Source organism: Antechinus flavipes, chromosome 1 (assembly GCF_016432865.1).
Source record: "Antechinus flavipes isolate AdamAnt ecotype Samford, QLD, Australia chromosome 1, AdamAnt_v2, whole genome shotgun sequence".
Lineage (NCBI taxonomy): Eukaryota > Metazoa > Chordata > Mammalia > Dasyuromorphia > Dasyuridae > Antechinus > Antechinus flavipes.
In genome coordinates, this window is record NC_067398.1 from 213,274,334 (window position 1) to 213,293,406 (window position 19,073).

At 35.0% G+C, this 19,073-nt stretch overlaps 1 protein-coding gene across 1 annotated transcript in view; it reads right to left on the reverse strand.

Annotated features, from left to right (window-relative positions):
* Positions 1-19,073, reverse strand: part of FRMPD1 (FERM and PDZ domain containing 1) — a 130,630-nt gene that overhangs the window by 55,762 nt on the left and 55,795 nt on the right. The window contains exon 2 of the mRNA XM_051995959.1: positions 12,062-12,166. Coding sequence (XP_051851919.1) covers positions 12,062-12,162 — 101 coding nt within the window. The 5' untranslated portion in view covers positions 12,163-12,166. The remainder of the gene's footprint in view (positions 1-12,061; positions 12,167-19,073) is intronic.

The following is a 19,073-nucleotide window of genomic DNA, read 5'->3' on the forward strand; positions in this document are numbered from 1 at the left end:
ATTAGCAGACTAGGAATTCTGCAACAGAAGCAAGAAGCATCATTGGAGGCACAAGGGAGAACCAGCAAAGGCACAACCACAGATATGTGAAATTCTATTATGTATTATTGCCTACATTTTGTATACTGCCTAAGTGAACACTTCCTTGCCTCTAAGTTGTTCAGTTTTCCTCTGACTTAATTAAGGATAGAAGTTCAGTTTTTTAATTACTCTTCCATTCCATAATTGTGTCAAGTAAAGATATTATTCTTGAAGAATGCAGGTGAATGCCAGAGAGTCTAGATTTATGTCTGCAACACTGACTGTCCTTCAAAGAAGGACACAAAATCTGGTCACAAAATCTTATACCATATACCAAGATAAGGTCAAAATGAGTACATAATTTACATATAAATAATGCTACCATAACCAAATTAGGATAGCAAGTTCTATCTTCGGTCAAATCTATGGAGAAGTAAAGAATTTATGACCTAAAGAGAGAAAGAGCATTATGAAATGTAGAATAGATAATTTTGATGAAATAAATTAAAAAAAGGTTTTGCACAAACTAAACCAAAGTAACCAAGATTAGAAGGAAAGCAGAAAGTTGGGAAGAAATTTTTACAGTGTCACTAATAAAAATTTATCAATTTATCAAATTTATCATTTATCAAATATATAGAAAATTATGTCAAATTTATAAGAATACAAGTCATTCCCTAATTAATAAGTAATCAAAAGATATGAACAGGCAGTTTTCAGGTGAAGAAATCAGAGCTATCTATAGTCATGTGAAAAAATGCTCTAAATCATTTTTGACTAGAGAAATGCACATTAAAACTATTCTGTGGTATACCTCACACCTATTAGATAGTTTACTATAACAAGAAAAGGAAAATAACTGTTAGTGGAGATGTGGGAAAAGCCTAAGATGTGGGAGCTAAGTCTATCAATAGTTGATCATCATACAATGTTGCCATACATAATGTTCTACGGCCTGCCTACCTCACTCAGTATCAGTCAATGTAAACTTTACCAGGTTTTTCTGAAATCTGCCTGTTCATCACTTATTACATAATAATATTCCATCATATTCATTGTGAAAAATTATGATTTTCATAATTATCATTATATGTGTAATGAATATACTAATAATTTATATCTCTCAGAGCTGTCTTTTCTGGTTTGGGAGTCAGTCTTACAATGCAACTTGAAATAATCAATCATTGATAATGCTCTCCTGTGTATATTAAGTGAAGTGAAACAAAGATTATAGAACTTGTTCCCATCATAGAACTCCAGTCCAATTCTCCCAACCAACTAATAACCTCCATGATTCGAAACAATCACTTACAAACACCCATATTGTTCTGCATTTGAGGGCTTGTCATGGAAAACCTCTCAGGCCCTGAAAATGATTATATAGTAATCTGTCTTCCCTTTCCCTGTCCACTTATGATTTTAGTATAAAACCTCTCTATTTCCTGCAACAGGGCAGGAGAGTCCAGGAGAACTTCCAGTTTGCAAACTGAATTCCTCAATCTGAAAGTTAAATTAATCAAACTGCTACTTGATCTTTAAAACCTGTCTCTAAGCCTGCTTTGTGAAGCTCCAATTATTCAGAGTTTAGAAATCAAGATAGCAAAATTCTGTTAACATTAAGTGGTGGCAGCTGTTTTAAGGGGTGGCTGTAGAAGTAAATCTTCTACTCTCATGTACATAAAGGAAGGGACTAGGTGCCACTGAACTTTTTTCCAGAGTCCCAACTCTCTGTCTGGCAAGTTCAACACTTTGACTCTTGCTCCACTATTGGGACAAGCCTTTGATCAAGTCCACCTTTTCATTGTGAAGACTGTTCCAGGGACCCTTTTCTTGATCTGGATCATTTTGATAAGGCCAGTTTTATTTTTGCACACAGACTTTTGCATGAATCTTTTCTCTTCAATGAACACATATCCAGTTATGGACCACGAATTTTTTTCCTCTTTTATAAATGCATGCCTATAAATGCATGAGGGATTTTCTTTTTTACACAAGGTAAATTTTATTTATCTAAGAACTGCTTACATGGTTGATTTTGTTTGTGACTGGAACCAGTTGAAATTAAGAGTTTCATTGTGTGCTTGATTATAGTTCTGAAATGTTTACTCTTATAATTTAAGTGAATTGCTAGTACAATGTGGATTGTTCACATTTATATAATTGTATTTTCATATCCTTTTGCAATGTACTTGTATTTTTGCACTGTATATATTTCTTAGTTCCCCTTTTAAGAGATGTGCAATAAAGGCAAAAGGGAGGTTGAGGCAGTTCTCATCAATTCACTCCCGAAACAAACATATATAAGAAATTTACATGAGCCAATGCTGAGCAAAACAAAACAGAAACAGGAGTATATTATGCACAATAACAGCGAAATTGTGCAATGATCAACTATGAAAGACTTGGTTCTTCTCAGAGTCTTTGCTGAAGGTGTGGATTGTTTCTAAAAACTTTTTAGTAGAGTCTCTGGGGTTCTCTAAGTATACCATCATATCATCAGCAAAGAGTGATAATTTGGTTTCCTCATTGCCTATTCTTATTCCTTTAATCTCTTTCTCAACTCTTATTGCCAAAGCTCGCATTTCTAATACAATGTTAAATAGTAACAGTGATAGTGGGCAACCTTGTTTCACTCCTGATCTTATTGTCAACCCATTGATTTAACAAAGGTTAGAGACACCAAAGGAGACTGTGAAGAATCTGTCTTAATAGTTTTATGACAGATGTGCCCAAGCTATAGTTCGGTGAGGCAAATTCAGTTTCTTTAGTACTTTGTTAATAATCTTTACCACCTAACTCTAAATCCATTGAGCTATTTCTGATTGGCAACACTTTGCCATTGAGTTCCTCCTTGAGACTGTAGCACAACTGGCAGTTACCCTGGCAGAGGAGGATGAAAAGAACATAGGGAAACAAAAAGCAAAGTTTTCTTGCAATCCCTTTGCAGCTGAACAAGCTCATCTCTTATCGTTCTCCCCCATACCATCAAAATCATTCAGCCCAGGGGTTTGTTTCACTTGTGAAAAATCTGGCCATTGGAGAAAACAATGTCAAAGGGGACTGGAGTAGAGGCTGAAGAGAAAAAAGAAAAAGCATCCCAGAAAACACGGAGGGACTCTATAATCCCCATCACTCGGGGACTTCGCTCCAGAGAAGGCTGACAAGAGTGGTGACACAAGGAGGGCACTATTCAGGACGTGTCTATTATCCCCATCACTTCTACTGGAGATATCTCCTTGTTCATATAGGGGCAAAAGGTGGCTGCTCTAGTTAACATGGCTACCACACTCTCAATCTTAAATCCCTCTGTCTTCCCCACTCCTTTCTCCTAGTCAAAAGTGTATTTTAGTTATGGGTGTTGCTAATAAGATCACTGCAGCCCATATCTCAGAACCTCTCTCTCTTTTTGTTGGAAGAAAATAGGGAACAAAGGATTCCTACTAAATTCCTCTCTTGACACAGATATGGTGCTGATAGCTAAATCAGGTAGGATGAAAACAAAGAAAAAAATTATAGATGTATTTCCCTATGAATTTTGATGCAAAAATATTAGCAATGAGATTAAAGGAAGTCATCCCCGGGATAATACACTATGATCAAGTAGGATTTATACCAAGACTGCAGGGCTGGTTCAATATTAAGAAAACTATTCGCATAATTGACTTTATCAATAACCAAACTAACAAAAATCATATGATTATCTCTTTTTATTGGAAAAATCAGTGCTTTTCACCTTTTTGTCCTGGTCCCTAAGGCTCTTAGCCACTTATTAGGACACGATCTACTCCATAAATTATAGGCCATTATTTCATTTGACCCAAGAGGTGGCTACCAAGCGTTGGCTGAGAGCCTGAATTACTCTAACCAATCTGAAAGCCTAGCTACTCTCTTAAGGCAAGCAGAGAGCACTGATAGGATGATTTTAATCAAGCCTTTAGTTAGCTTTAAGGAAAAAGCTTATTTTTTTTATTACAGACCCTTTCTTGGTTAAATTCTTTGAGTTTACCAAAACCTTTATAACTCCAATTACTGAATCCAGTCAGAAAGCTAAGTTATGATACACACACACACACACACACACACACACACACACACACACACATTTTATTATATTATTTATTTATTAAAGACCTAATCTTATAGTAAAATCCCACTAAACTTCTTTAGGAATTTAGCCAGCCAGTCAATGGTGTAATAATTCCCTCACATGCCCCATCTTAATGGGCGCTTCATCCAATGAGGTCTTTCCCCTGGTTAATTTTGAGTTCCCTTAGGGAACTCAAATTCTCTTCTCTTTTCCTTGTTAATTGCTAAAACCCCTTTTCTTTGCTGAAAACCTCAGATGGATTCAGCTTGCTCTTAAATTCAGCAGGATAATAAAATCTTTTCCCCTTGATTTAGATTACAATTTGAATTGTAATCCTACAATTTTTCTGAGGCAACCTACAACACCAGCTTAAGACTCCAATATACTCTGGGGGTCCAAAATGCCTTCTCCTCAACATCTGGTGGCCAAACCTCATTAAGATGATTATAGGACATCCAGTCCAAAATATCGAACAAGCCAGATATGATAAATTTATCTACTCATTCCTGAATTCATGTGCTCCTTTAAAAGAATTTATTTTTAATTTATGAAATAAAACATTTTTACAACACAGAAGAGTAAGAAAAAATTGCACATAAAACTGCAGTTATATGCAATTTGCTATTCCTTTTAAATATATAATAAAGTTATGATGTATTTTTTTTCTTCCCTCCCTCTCTATCTTTAGACAAATATGTGTTGTGTATTTGTGTATATATACATACCCTTCTAGTCATACAAATAGCAAATAGTTTCTTCCTTCCTAGGTACTTAATAGTTAATTTGGGTATTTATAACAGTTCCCCAAAAGTTGTTCTTAAAACAATATCATTAATACCATATATAGCATTTTCTTGGTTCTGCTCCCACTCAGGGTCCCAGGTACCCTCTGAGAGATAGGATGATAGTATGGAATGAATACTGGCTCTGCAGGATTTTAATACAATGCTTATGACCTGTGTAATATTGGGCAAATCCTCCCTGAGACTCAATTTCCTCATCTGTAAAATGAGAGAATTGCTCTAGATAGCTTCTAAAGTGCTTTTCCATCTCTAAGATTTTCTGCACCTGACCATGAACCACAGAAGGCAACATGGCCCAGAGGCACAAAAAGAATTCTGGCCTTGAGGTTACCCGAGTTTTTTAAAAAAGGAAAAAAAAAAGCAATTGAATCACTGTTATATTATCCTGAAATAATAATCAATCTTACTAAACCTCCCTCCCAATCAGAGGTAATGTGTAACCTAATATAATAAATGCTTATGTCAGTAAGATTTCATTTTGGATTTTTACCCAGTCTGTCACTGGGAATGCAAAAATACCTAGATATCAACATTATCTATAATTCATATGGATAGTTCACATTGATCTGGAGTCAGAACAGCATGGCACAAGAGAAAATACACTAGATTAAGAGTCTATTAAGGACTACCGCTCTGCTACTTAACAGCTGTGAAGACTGTAGCAAATAATTTCCATCTCTGAGGGTCTTTTCACCTATTAAATGAAAGAACTAGAAAGAAGCTCTAGGGTCTTGAATATGAATGAATGAACACATATGTGATGTAAGTGGGATAATTAGGGTCCTGGGTTTTGATTCAAATCAGGGGTTGAATTGTAAAGGGAGTAATTGAACATTGATTCTACAAAGCAATGAGAGGAGAAAGTTGGACAGAAAAAAAGGAAAGCCATCTGAGCTTCAGATGCTCTATCTCAAGGCCATATGAGGATATGATTACAAATTTTACTGTAGGCAAAAACTATTATTTTTCCTATTTAGTGAGGAGATAGAGATGCTTCATATTGACTGCTTTTGTTGTTCAGTTGTGCTGGACTCTTCATGACCCCATTTGGGTTTTTTTTTGGGGGGGGGAGGTTTGGCAAAAAAACTGGAGGGGTTTGTCATTATGTTCTCCAGTTCATTTGATAGATGAGAAAACTGAGGCAAATAGCATTAAATAACTTGCTCAAGGTCACACAGATAATAAGTATCTGAGGCCAGATTTGAATTTAGGAAGAGTCTTCCTGACTTCAGACCCAGCACTCTATCCACTGCTCTATCCAGTTGCCATGGGTCTGGTCATTAAATCACCTATTGGCTTCTCTAACTGTTCAACCCAGCAAAGTATCTTTCTGAAAAGATAAATTTAAGTAATTCCCAGTTGATCCCAAGTGATTCCTAGTTCTTACAATCATAGACTATGAAACTGAATAGAAACTTAGATATTATCTAAGTACAAATTGCATTTAATTCTCTCTCCTCAAGCAATAATGAGGATAATTTTGGCTTTAATTTCAAAACTGTTCCTATTGAAGCAGTCTTTTGTAAAACAGTTTTTCAGTAGGTATACAGAAAGGAGATAAGTAATATGGTAGCCTCTTCTACTTGTTAAATGAAGAAGTGTAATTAAAAAAAACCGAGTTACTCTGTCCCAGTAAGAGCTGTAGAAATAGTTGAGCAAAGGGACCATCACCAATTTACAATTCTCCCATGTTTCTTCATGTTCCCTGAGGCCAGAGTGAACCCCTGAGGGCAGGAAATAAGAGGGTAGACCTAGGTTGTAGGTCAGGTTTCAGGACTGATGCTGACTCAGGGAACATGAGGGAACATGGGAGAATTGGAAGTTAGTTGATATTTAAACTCCTTGTATTTGAGCAAAAGGATCAAAGAAATAAGAACCTATAAAAATTCACTCTTTTTTTTTTTAAACCTTACTCCACCCAGGGCTCCATTGAACACTCTGTGTCCATCTTCCCATATCATATCTTCATTCTGTATCTCCCTTTACTAAAGCTTGTTCAAGTCACTTTCTGTCCATTCCTTTGAGCTGCATTTTGTCCTATGGTACCATTGTTCCAAGGCACATTAAGAAAGAACTAGTTAAGAAGCATGAGCAATCATTGTGATTTATGACCAACCCTCTCACCTATGTACCACGTCTTTGACTTGTAGAATATAGAACTCAAGGGCTAGATCAAAACCATGTGCCTGGACGAACAGGGTCCCCTCCCCTTCTTTTTCCTCAATACTAGGGTATGACTAGAGGCTTTTAGGCTTTTCCCCCGGCAACATAAGAGGAATTTAAGGGAGATTGCTGTCTTCTCCTACACTGACTTTGGTATTCTAAACCTTCTTAAGTCTGCTGTAAGACGGGCTCTTAGAAACTAGCTTTTGGGAAATGTGATTTCAAAGAGACTGTTGTTTTCTTTCTGTCCAAGGAGACACTCAGAGACTCTTGAGAGTTCTGGGCAGAGCTCCAGGGCAACTACAACACAAAAAAGTTGGCGTTTAGGAGTTTGATGAAAGGAGAAGAATCTGAGCCTAGGGAATGGGTGGAAGTCAGGAGAGAAAGGAGCTCTAGTTGGCATTTTGCAAAAAGTATCTAGAAACTGGGAAACTGAGCTTTGGAGAAATGTGCTCAGGATGATAAGCAGACCTTATGGGACAGCTGGAGGCATTTATGAGTAGGTGTAGAAGCATATTTAAAACATCTTTTTTGGTTTAACTGAAAATGTTAAGAAATAATATTTTATCCAGCCTAAAACCCTATCCAGACTTTTCCCTTTAGCAAAATGAGTAAAGCACAGATCTGACCATGTCACTTTGTCCTAAATAAACCCCCAGTGGCTTCCTATTTCCTTTAGGATGAAATATAAAACCTTCCATTTGGTGTTTAAAGCTCTCCACAACATGACCCCTTCCTATCTTTTCAGTCTTTTTTACATCTTACCCCCTTCTAACTACCCTGTGATCTAATGACATTGACCTCTTTGCTGTTCCTCAATAAAACTCCATGCTTTTTCTTTCTTTTCTTTTTTATTTCTTACATTCCTTTTAAAAATAATTTTAAAAATTAAAGCTTTTTATTTTCAAAATATATGCATAGATAATTTTTCAACGCTAATCCTTGCAAAACCTTGTGTTCCAAATTTCCCTTCCTCCCCCCTCCCTTCACTAGATGGCAAGTAATCCAATATATGTTAAACATATTAAGATATATGTTAAATCCAATATATGTATACATATCTTGCGGCACAAGAAAAATCAGATCAAAAATCTTTACCTCCATGCTTCACAGATTTTCCCTCATGTCTATATTTCTCTCTTGCTTCTTTTCTGTCTCTTTGTTTCCTACAAAGTTTCAGGTGAACTACTTCCTTCTGCAAAAAACCTGACCCCCTTTATGGTCTTAATAAATGTTCACTGACTTGATTTGGGTAGAAGCTATATAGTCCCAGAAACGAAAGACTGAAAGAAGCCTTTGTCAAGAGCAGTTTCTTGCTCCTCCATCTCTAAGGAGGTTAGTGCCTCATGACCCTGCTAAGGACATTGTCCCCTTTTCTCTTTATGGTTAAGATATTCATCACAGAGAGGAGGTTCCTTCAATTTACTTCAGGAGAATAAGAGGGTAGGGGTCAAGGAAGGAACTAAGTAGTAACTGTTGTAACATTAACCCAAAACTCTATTTTACATATTATAATGCACATATTATTTTTTCCTTGTTCAAGATTCCTATAAATGTTACCACAAATCTGAATAGAGAGATGTCTGTGAACATAGAAGGTGGGGAAGGATCATGACAGTTTGGACATTTCTCTATTCGAAAAATACTTGGAACTAGGATGTTACATTATTTTTGGTAGATATGTGCCTAAACACGAAGTACAGTATTAATTTTTTTCATTTTTCAAGGAGAATAAGTATCAGACTATAAAGTAAGGTCTCCCATTCATTGCCTTCCTCTCTAAATAGACAGAAGCAGATCCCAAAAGACATCTCTATTCTCTGAAATTCCCTTTACAATTTCTACTTTAAGTCACTTGAATTTATTGGATGCCCTAGAGACCTTAGATGTTTTAGTTGTGTATTCATTGTTTGTGAAGGGGCCGGTATAGCAGAGCATTATGCAGAGGCAAAAAAGTGAGCAAAGAGCAAAAATTCATTCAGCTTGGAATTTTACCAAAGTGAACCCAATTGGGGACTTGACTTAATACTTTTTATTAGCTTCCTAATATTATAGAAAGATTAAACCATAAGAATATAGTCATGTTCTTTCTCCTCTTCTTCCACCACACACAAACAACTCCCTCAAAGGTAATTAGCATCAGACTATTTATTCCCTTCATGGTCCTCTTCCAGTTCAAAACATTGTAGATTCTGAAGGAAAGTCATACATGGGGTCATTGAAAGGAGACCATACATGGAGCCATTTAAGGGAATTACTGGTACTCAGCCCACATTACAAAAGATTGGGGCTGCTTTGTCTATTTCCATCTCCAACTCCAACTACCACATTAACCATCTCCAAGCCTCACACTCTTGTACAATGTCACTTTTATTTTTCTGAAAAAAGAACAGGATTTTATTATTTTTTTTAGTGATTTGAAAACGAGATCATAGTTTTCAATTCCCTCAGAAAAATGGGCACTTTAGAAATACTTGAACAAGCTGTGTTTCTCTCTTTGGCAAAGTAGGCAGAAAATCTGAGTAGGGAAATTAACACTATTCAAAATTGAATGCATTCGAAAGTTCTGCATCAGTAAAATTAGATCTGCTTGTATTTTTGGATGGAGAAAACTGTTTAAATCAGTAAAAGGGTCCAGGAGAAAGAAAAAAGCTGTCAAAAGTCAGCACATCCATGAGAAGGATGTTAAATAGCAAATTGTTTGGACACATAATCATACTTTCATCTTCTATCTAAAACCTACCCTTCCTCCTAACCTAACCTTCCTAATTTCTGTCCATTCAGGCTCTAAATCTAGAGTAGAGTTTTTGTTTTTTGGGGGGGTTTTTTTTTTTTTTCTTTTACCTCTTCTACCACATTCTATGAGTGTCAAGCCCTGCAATTCTACCTCTAGAATCTCTTTTTTCATTGTTCCTCCCCACCCCCAATAGATAGTATTTTATTTTTCCAAACATATGTAAAGACTATTTTTAACATGTATTTTTTTAATAAAATTGAGTTCCAAATTTTCTCCCTCCTTTCTTTTCCTTCCTCCTTCCTAAGAGGGTAAACAATTTGATATGTTATATATGTGCAATCATGTAAAATCTATTTCTGTATTAGTCATATGAAAGAAAAAATTTGCAAAAAAAATTAGTTTGCAAAAGGAAAAAAATATATAGTATGTTTTAGTCTGCATTTAGAATCCATCAATTCTTTCTTTGTTCATAGATAACATTTTCCATCATGGTTCTTTGAAATTATCTTGGATCACTTTGAAATTATCTTGGATCACTGTATTTCTGGGAACTACGTCAGAGTTGATCATCATACAATATTACTGTTGTTATGTACAATGTTATTCTGGTTGTGCTCACTTCATCTTGCATTAGTTCATCTAAGTCTTTCATTGACAGAGTATCTTTTGCATCTGTTATCCTCTCTTTTCCACTGCAACAGTCTAGTTCTGACAATCTTTTCAACTTTTTGTATCTCTATATTGCATAACTGCTGACCAACTTCTGTCTGGATACTCTGTTCTATCCTGGTTCTCCTCCTGTCTGTCTGCTTTCTCTTAGTTCCCTTTGCTCCCAACTTTAGTTTTTCCAAGCTTTTGTCCTAGCCCTTTCCTATATGCTCTGAGTAATTTCACCAGTTTTTTTTGGATTTAACTATCATGGCCATGCAGATGACTCAGATATCAATATATTCAGCCCCAAGTCTCTTTCCTGAGCTCACAATACTAATGAGTTGATCAATGAATAAACATTTATTAAGTGCTTATTGTGTGCTGGGCATTTCAGAGTGTCTTGGAGACATCTCTAACTGCAAAACTAAACGCATTATCTTTTCTCCCTCAACTTTCCCCCTTTCCTAATCCCTGTTTTTTTTTAAAGATTAATATCTTCCTTGTAGCTTCCTCAGGTTCATAATTTTGTCATTATCCTCTAATCTCTCTGACTCCACTCTCCCTGACCCCACAGCCAACATGGGGAGAGCATTGTAGTTGAAATCAGGAAGACTTCAAATCTTGTTTCAGATACTTATGACGAGCAAATCTCAGAAATTCAGCCACAGTTTACTGTAAAATGAGGACAATAATAATATCTATCTCACTGGGTTTTATAGGCATCAATCAATATAATAAATATGAAGGACTTTGCAAATCTTAAAACACCACATAAATGTTTAATATTATTACTTTCAGTTGCTGAATCTTACTTTTTCTCCTACCACAGTATCTTTTGCAGTTAACCCCTCTCTCAACTCATATGATTGCCATCTTTGAAAGAGCCTTCTCACTGGTCTTTCTGTCTCGAAGTCACTCCATTTAGACCATCCTCTCCATTCTAGCCAAAGTAATTTTCTTCAATTCAGAACTGATCATACGACTTCTCATTTGCAATCAAGTCCTGTGACTTTTTATTTACTCTACAACATTTTCACAACCCCATCCAATCTATTTTTCCAATCACAATGAAACCAATGGATGTTCTCAAAACAAAATATTCTATCCATCTCTTAGCTCTGGGCAAAAATTTTCTTTGTTATTTTCCTTCACTCCCATGACAGTCCCTTAGATTTAGAATATTCTTAGAATGTTCTTCCTCATTTTCATCTCCTAGCTTCCCTTTATTCCTTCAAGTCCCTGTTAAAATCCAACCTTCTACATGAAACCTTTCCTAATCCCTCATAATTCTCATGTATTTTCTCTGTTGATTATTTACTGCTTATTCTGTATATAGCTTTTTAGGAACATATTTCTTTGCATATTGTCCTTCCTGTTAGATTGTAAGTTCCTTGACTGTCTTTTGCCTCTTTTTATGCACAGTGCCTAGCATATAGTAGGCACTTAATGCTTATTGACTAATTTGAAGAGATACAAGAAGAACTGAGATAAAAAATTTTGAGAGCTTTTAGAAACAGCAAAACCTTCAGATGACTTGATACAATGTGATGCTAGATCTGAGCAAAAAATTCATAAAGCAAAATCTCCATTGAGCCTTACCTTGGTGAATTATCCCGAGATCGTCTGAGCCATTTTGCTACCATTTGTTCTATTCTATGTGCTTTTCTTGTCTGTAATAAATTATTCTCCAGATCTTCCATTTACCTAAAAATAAAAGAAATAAGAATTTGGAGACCAAACAAAATATGTTACTGAACTATGTTCAATTCAAAACATAAAATATTTTTGGCAAAGGTGTTTTTATTTGCATATTTTGAATGTAGATAATGACAATATTTTATAGCACCTTAAAGTTTACAAAGTACTTCATGTATATCATCTCAACTAATTGGCAGTGAATAGACTGCTATATTTGGCAATCAGGAATGACTTGCATTGAAATGTTGGTTCAGTCATTAACTGTGTGACACTGAGTAAACCATTTAACCCATCTGTACCTCAGTTGTTTTGTTTTTTTAATTAGGAACAGGTGATGATTTTCCATCTTTAGTTTTTCCCCCACTTACTGTTGTTTTAATTATGTGTAGAGAGAGCTTTCAACATGCACTTTTATAATATGTTGAGTTCCAAATTTTTCGCTGTCCCACCCTTTTCTTCATCCTCCTCAAATAGTAAGCAATCTGATATAGGTTATATTAATCCTATTTCCACATTAGTCATGTTGTGAAAGAAGAATCAGATCAAAAGGGAAAAGCCATGAAAAAGAGAAAAAACAAGCAAAAAATGAAGATAGTATGCTTTAATCTGCATTTAGACTCCATAATTATTTTTCTGGATGTGGATAGTATTTTCCATTATGAATTCTTTAGAACTGTCTTGGATCATCATTGCATTAGTGAGAAGAACCAAGTTCATCACAGTTGATCATCATACAATGTTGTGTACAATGTTTCCCTATTTCTGCTCACTTCAGTCAGCATCAGATATTCATCTAAGTCCAGGTTTTTCTGAAATCCTCCTGCTCATCATTTATTTCTCACCCCACCCCCAATAGCATTTTATTTTCCCAGTTCACATGTAAAGATGAAAACTCAAAAAAGATTTTGAGTTCCAATTTTTTCTCTCTTCCTCCCTGATTTCTCTCCTCGCCAAGACAGCAAGCAATCTGATAGTTGTACAATCATTTTAAATATATTTTCATATTAGTTATATTGTAAAAAAAACTCAGAATAAAAAGTAAACAAAAATTGGTGAAAATAATATGCTTTGATCTGCATTCAGTCTTCAGAGTTCTCTCTCTGGATGCAAATGCCATTTTTCCATCCCAAGTCTATTGGCATTGTCTTGATCACAGTATTGCTGAAAAGAACTAAATCTGTCATCATTGATCATCACATAATCTTGCTGTTACTATATACAATGTTCTATTGGTTCTGCTTGTTTCGCTCATCATCAGTTCATGTTAAGTTTTTCCAAGCTTTTCTGAAATCAGCCTGCTCATTGTTTTGCATAGAACAATAGTATTCCATTATATTCATACAACACAACTTGTTCAGCCATTCCCCAATTGATGGTCATCTTCTCAATTTCTACTTTTTTGTTACCACAAAAAGAGCTGCTTTAAATATTTTTATACATGTGGGTCCTTTTCCCTTTTTCATGGTCTCTTTGATATACAGACTTAATAGTGGTATCCTTGGTACAGAGGATATTGTACCTCAGTTTTAGTAACACCTACTTTCCAGGGTTGTTGTGAGAATAAAGTGAAATTTTACTTATGTAAAATGTTTTGCAAACCTTAAAGTGCTATATAAATGTTAGTTGTGATTATTATTACTGATTAAGCTTCATAAAAGCTCTGTGAGGTGCTACATATATTATTATCCACATTTTGAACTTGAGGAAACTGAGGCTCAAGTAAAATGAGTCACCTCAAGTAAAACGAGACTCAAGTTTAAGTGCCTGAAGCAAGGTTTTAATCCAGGTTTCCCAACTGCAAATCTAGCATTCCTAATCATATTATGTTCTCTCTTCTGACTGAATTATCTTTTCCACATCATGGGGATTAGGGAGATGGCACCCCCACAATCTAGAAAATCCATGTAAAATTTTTCCTTTCATACTAGAGTTGAAATCTGAATAATTATGGTATTAAAAGAGAAAATATGTTGATATTATACAATATTATCTACATAATTTATACATTTCTGTTTCTAAATTTTTTCTGTGTTAACTGCTAATCTTTGCTTGCCATCTGCAGCTTCCATAAAATTCCCCCCAAATACTCATTTAAATGATATATCAGAACCATTATGGGGAAAGGGATAACTATAAATCATTAAAATAATTAGCTAATGTTTCCATAACTTCCAAATGCCTCAGTTGAGGTAGGTCCTCAAATGTTTTTTTCATCTGGATGCTGGAAAATCTCAGCAACTAGCAAAGGACTCATATGGTGCAGTAGAAGAATGTTATTCTTGAAATTGGAAGACTGATTTGATTCCTAGTTATACTTATTAGCTATGTAACCTTGGGCAGAGTCACTAACTTCTCAAAGATTCACTTTATTACTTCTAGACTAAATGCCAGCTTTGTAAACTGCTGCCAACCCCATATAGGGTCTCATAACTCAATGTGGAGGTTGTGAAGTTATTTATTTGTTATCGGTAAATGTTTGATTTATATACCTATTTTACATACCTATATACCCGAGGTCATGTAAAAATTTCTTAGGAGAAAAGGGGTAGTAAGTGGAAAAGTTTAAGAAGCTTAGAACTAGATCATCTCTGAAGTCATGTTATCTATAATCCTATGATTTTCACATAGAAACAATGCTGTAAACATTGTTTTCATAGAGATAATTTAGCTTTTGAAATATTATAAACAACAGTCAGGATGTGATTTTGAGTTGGAGGGGACCAACCCCTTCATTTTGTAGATGAGCAAAGTGAGATTTAAGAGACTCACTTGAGTGAATTGTCCAATGTATAACAGAGTTAGCCTATGTTCTTCGAAGTTCAGCTACATTACAGTTAAATGGATTGGTATGGGATATCGTGGGAAATTAAATTAAGCAGCATTTAGAACTTGGATTCTCAGAGAAAAGAACATTCCACATTTCAAATGATTAAGAAAAGAATAGAAGTGATTATGCTTTTGATTACCTCCACTATTAGAGTATCTCTTCACCATTACTATCAGTATTTTAGAACAAGAGAGACAATTATTTATTATACGATACTTTAGGCAGAAGGTGAAGAGGAAGGAGATGAACTAAGATACTTGGATAGCATTTGATGTGATGACAGAAATTATGTCCCTGTAGTGTTATCTCACTCCCTATATCAAACAATTATAGGGGATGGGTTCCTGTACAATTCAATAAAGTTAAGTTATATTACTACCAATTTATAGGTTATCTTTTCCCCATATCTGAAAAAACAAACAAACAACTTTGTGGCCCTAAGAATTCCAAATGTCCAAAGTGATAAATGAGGGTAATTTTTCCAGGCCTAAAAGTTACTCAATTTTATTATCTCATAAGGATCATTTCTTCTGAAGAGGCTATTTATGAGACATTTTTAAATGCCTTGAACACTTATCTAAGCATTTCAAAATGTTTATAGAGTACTTTGTCCCCAAAGACCTGGTGAGCCATGGCCTACAAGATTATGAAAAATTGGACATTACTGAATAACACATCCCCCAAAAGTTTGTAATATGACGAAGTAAGAATGTGCAAATATTATTATACTGATAGCAGATTTAGAGCTGCAAGAGTTCTTGCCACACCTAGAAAACAAGTAACAGTATATACATATGTTTCCTGACTTTTCCATTTCTTTTACAGTCTCATCTATGTGGTTTAGTAAATGAAGGGCATATGTTTTTAATCCAAAATGCATTCCTTAGACTTGAAGAAATATTCAGCAATGGAAGAATCACCCCAGAGATGATTGGCTGCCAGGAGTTAATAACCACAGTGACTGCTCTGTCAATTGCCAGAAAAAAATTAAAGGAAAAGATTATCTGATGTATACAAAGATAGACCATGTTTACAGATTCATAATATTATTGATATACAGCTGCTATGGACCTTTAATGATGCTTCCAAGCATATATTATCCTTCCATCTTTCAGACATCTTGAAAATTAATTTTTCAACATTCTTAAAATTACACCCCCTAGCAGTCTAGTAGCTTTCCCTACCTTTGTTTTCTTTGATGTCATTTGCACCTCTTCTTTTGAGGAATGAGATGGTAGAGTCCAACTGTGATGGATCTACTTTTATTGATGGAAAAGAGATTATAAAAATGTTTATGGTCTTTTCCAATTTTTTCTTATCCTTGTCATGCTTCCATGTCAATGCCCTGAAGATAATATGTCTTAGTTCAGTCTTTCATCAATCTTTTTCTTTCTCTCCACTGTGCTTTTCATTAACTACTAGAGCATGTTCTACCATTCAGATGTTCTAAGCATGACTACATTCTGAACTAGCATGACTTTTTCCAGCCATCTTTCTCTCTACTTGGCAAAGAAATCAAGTATTTTCTGGCCAATATAGTTTCTAGGGTTGTTCCTCTCTCCCACTGTGCTTTACATTGGTTAAACTTTATTAGGAAATGGTGATTGTCTTCTTTTATCCATTTTCCATTTTTTTGATATCAACAAGTGAATAGAAGAGGGATATATCTGAGGAGGGAAAACCAACTCAAAGTGGACAGTGAGGATGGGTTCATGTGACTAAGATAATTATTACTTTATAGGGAGATTCAATAGAGATGAAAGACCCAAAATTCCTACTCTGGGGTCTTCTCCTTTGTATTTTACTTCATATTTTTGTATTTATATCATCCTTGTCCTATCATATTCTAGTCTCCTTGAGGGCACAGATGATATCATTTTTTTATCTTTGTATTGCACATAGTAGATGTTGGTTGAATTGAACTGGAAGCATGGTACATTCTAAAGAGATAGAAGAGATATATAATCTCTCTATTTTTGCACAGATAGTCTTCCACACCTAGAATACACTCTTCTTCCTCTCCTAGACTCCCTAGACATGATTTCATTGACAGTATGGAATTACCAGTAGGGAAATTCCTTCAACCAAGCATATGGCTTCTACTCTAATTACATACTTATCTCTATAAGTTGAGATCTGCATTCAAAGATATTGCTTTATCAAAATGAGATTTTCCTTAAAATCTATGATTACAACTTACTAAAGTACTATTTAAATTGTTATTGTTTGTCTTTGTTCTCAAAACATACCATGGCACTAGGGAAGTGATACCATGATCATTTTTGCTCTTACTGACTTACCAACAATAGACCCCAGGCCAAGCCCTACTTGGTCATTGTTTGGGCCACTTTAATTAAGATATAGCTTTTAAAAATCACTCATGCAGAATTCACTGAATATATAAATGTAATACATCTTTCACTAAGCTCTTCTGCAGAGGGAGCTATTACATTTACTTCTCCCTTTGATTGCTCCCTTGAGTAGTATATATAATAATAGATAAATTGAGTTATACTCTTCCTAAACTTTATTATATAAACACCAGTTATTAATGAAATCCTCCACTACTAGAGACAACCGCAGTCAAACTATGCTTCTAATGGGTCCAAGAGTAGGACATATGGAATTAGAAAGCCTTGAATTCCAATCCTGCCTCAGACACCCTCAGTCCCTTCATCTATAAGATGGGAAAATTAATAATGTAATACACAGGGTTGTTGGGAGGTTCAAATAAGATTATATAAAATGCCTTACAAATGGAGGTGGTTCACAAATTAAGTCTGATTTAACTGACTGGAAAAGTATTAAATGTTCTTGGATTGGGCGAGCAAATACAGTAAAGATGACAATAATACCTAAACTAATCTATTTATTTAGCGCTATACCAATCAGACTCCAAAAAAACTATTTTGATGACTTAGAAAAAATAACAACAAAGTTCATATGGAAAAACAAAAGATCAAGAATTTCAAGGGAATTAATGAAAAAAAATCAAATGAAGGTGGCCTAGCTGTACCAGATCTAAAATTATATTATAAAGCAGCGGTTACTAAAACAATCTGGTATTGGCTGAGAAATAGACTAGTTGATCAATGGAATAGATTAGGTTCAAAGGACAAAACAGCCAATAACTTTAATAATCTAGTGTTTGACAAACCCAAAGACCCCAGTTTTGGGGATAAGAATGCATTATTTGACAAAAATTGCTGGGAAAATTGGAAATTAGTATGGCAGAAACTAGACATTGACACACACTTAACACCATACACCAAGATAAGGTCAAAATGGGTTCATGACTTAGACATAAAGAATGAGATTATAAATAAATTGGAAGAGCATAGGATAGTTTACCCCTCAGACCTGTGCAAGAAGAAGGAATTTATGACCAAAGAAGAACTAGAGATCACTATTGACTACAAAATAGAAAATTTGATTATATCAAATTGAAAAGTTTTTATACAAACAAAACTAATGCAGACAAGATTAGAAGGGAAACAATAAATGGGGAAAATATTTTTACAGTCAAAGATTCTGATAAAGGCCTCATTTCCAAAATATATAGAGAATTGACTCTAATTTATAAGAAATCAAGCCATTCTCCAATTGATAAATGGTCAAAGGATATGAACAGACAATTCTCAGATGAAGAAATTAAACCTATTTCTAGCCATATGAAAAGATGCTCCAAATCATTATTAATCAGAGAAATGCAAATTAAGACAACTCTGAGATACCACTACACACCTGTCAGATTGGCTAGAATGACAGGGAAAGATAATGCGAAATATTGGAAGAGATGTGGAAAAACAGGGACACTGATACATTGTTGGTGGAATTGTGAACACATCCAGCCATTCTGGAGAGCAATTTGGAACTATGTCCCAAAAGTTATCCAACTGTGCATCCCCTTTGATCCAGCAGTGTTTCTACTGGGCTTATACCCCAAAGAGATACTAAAGAAAGGAAAGGGACCTGTATGTGCCAAAATGTTTGTGGCAGCCCTGTTTGTAGTGGCTAGAAGCTGGAAAATGAATGGATGCCCATCAATTGGAGAATGGTTGAGTAAATTGTGGTATATGAATGTTA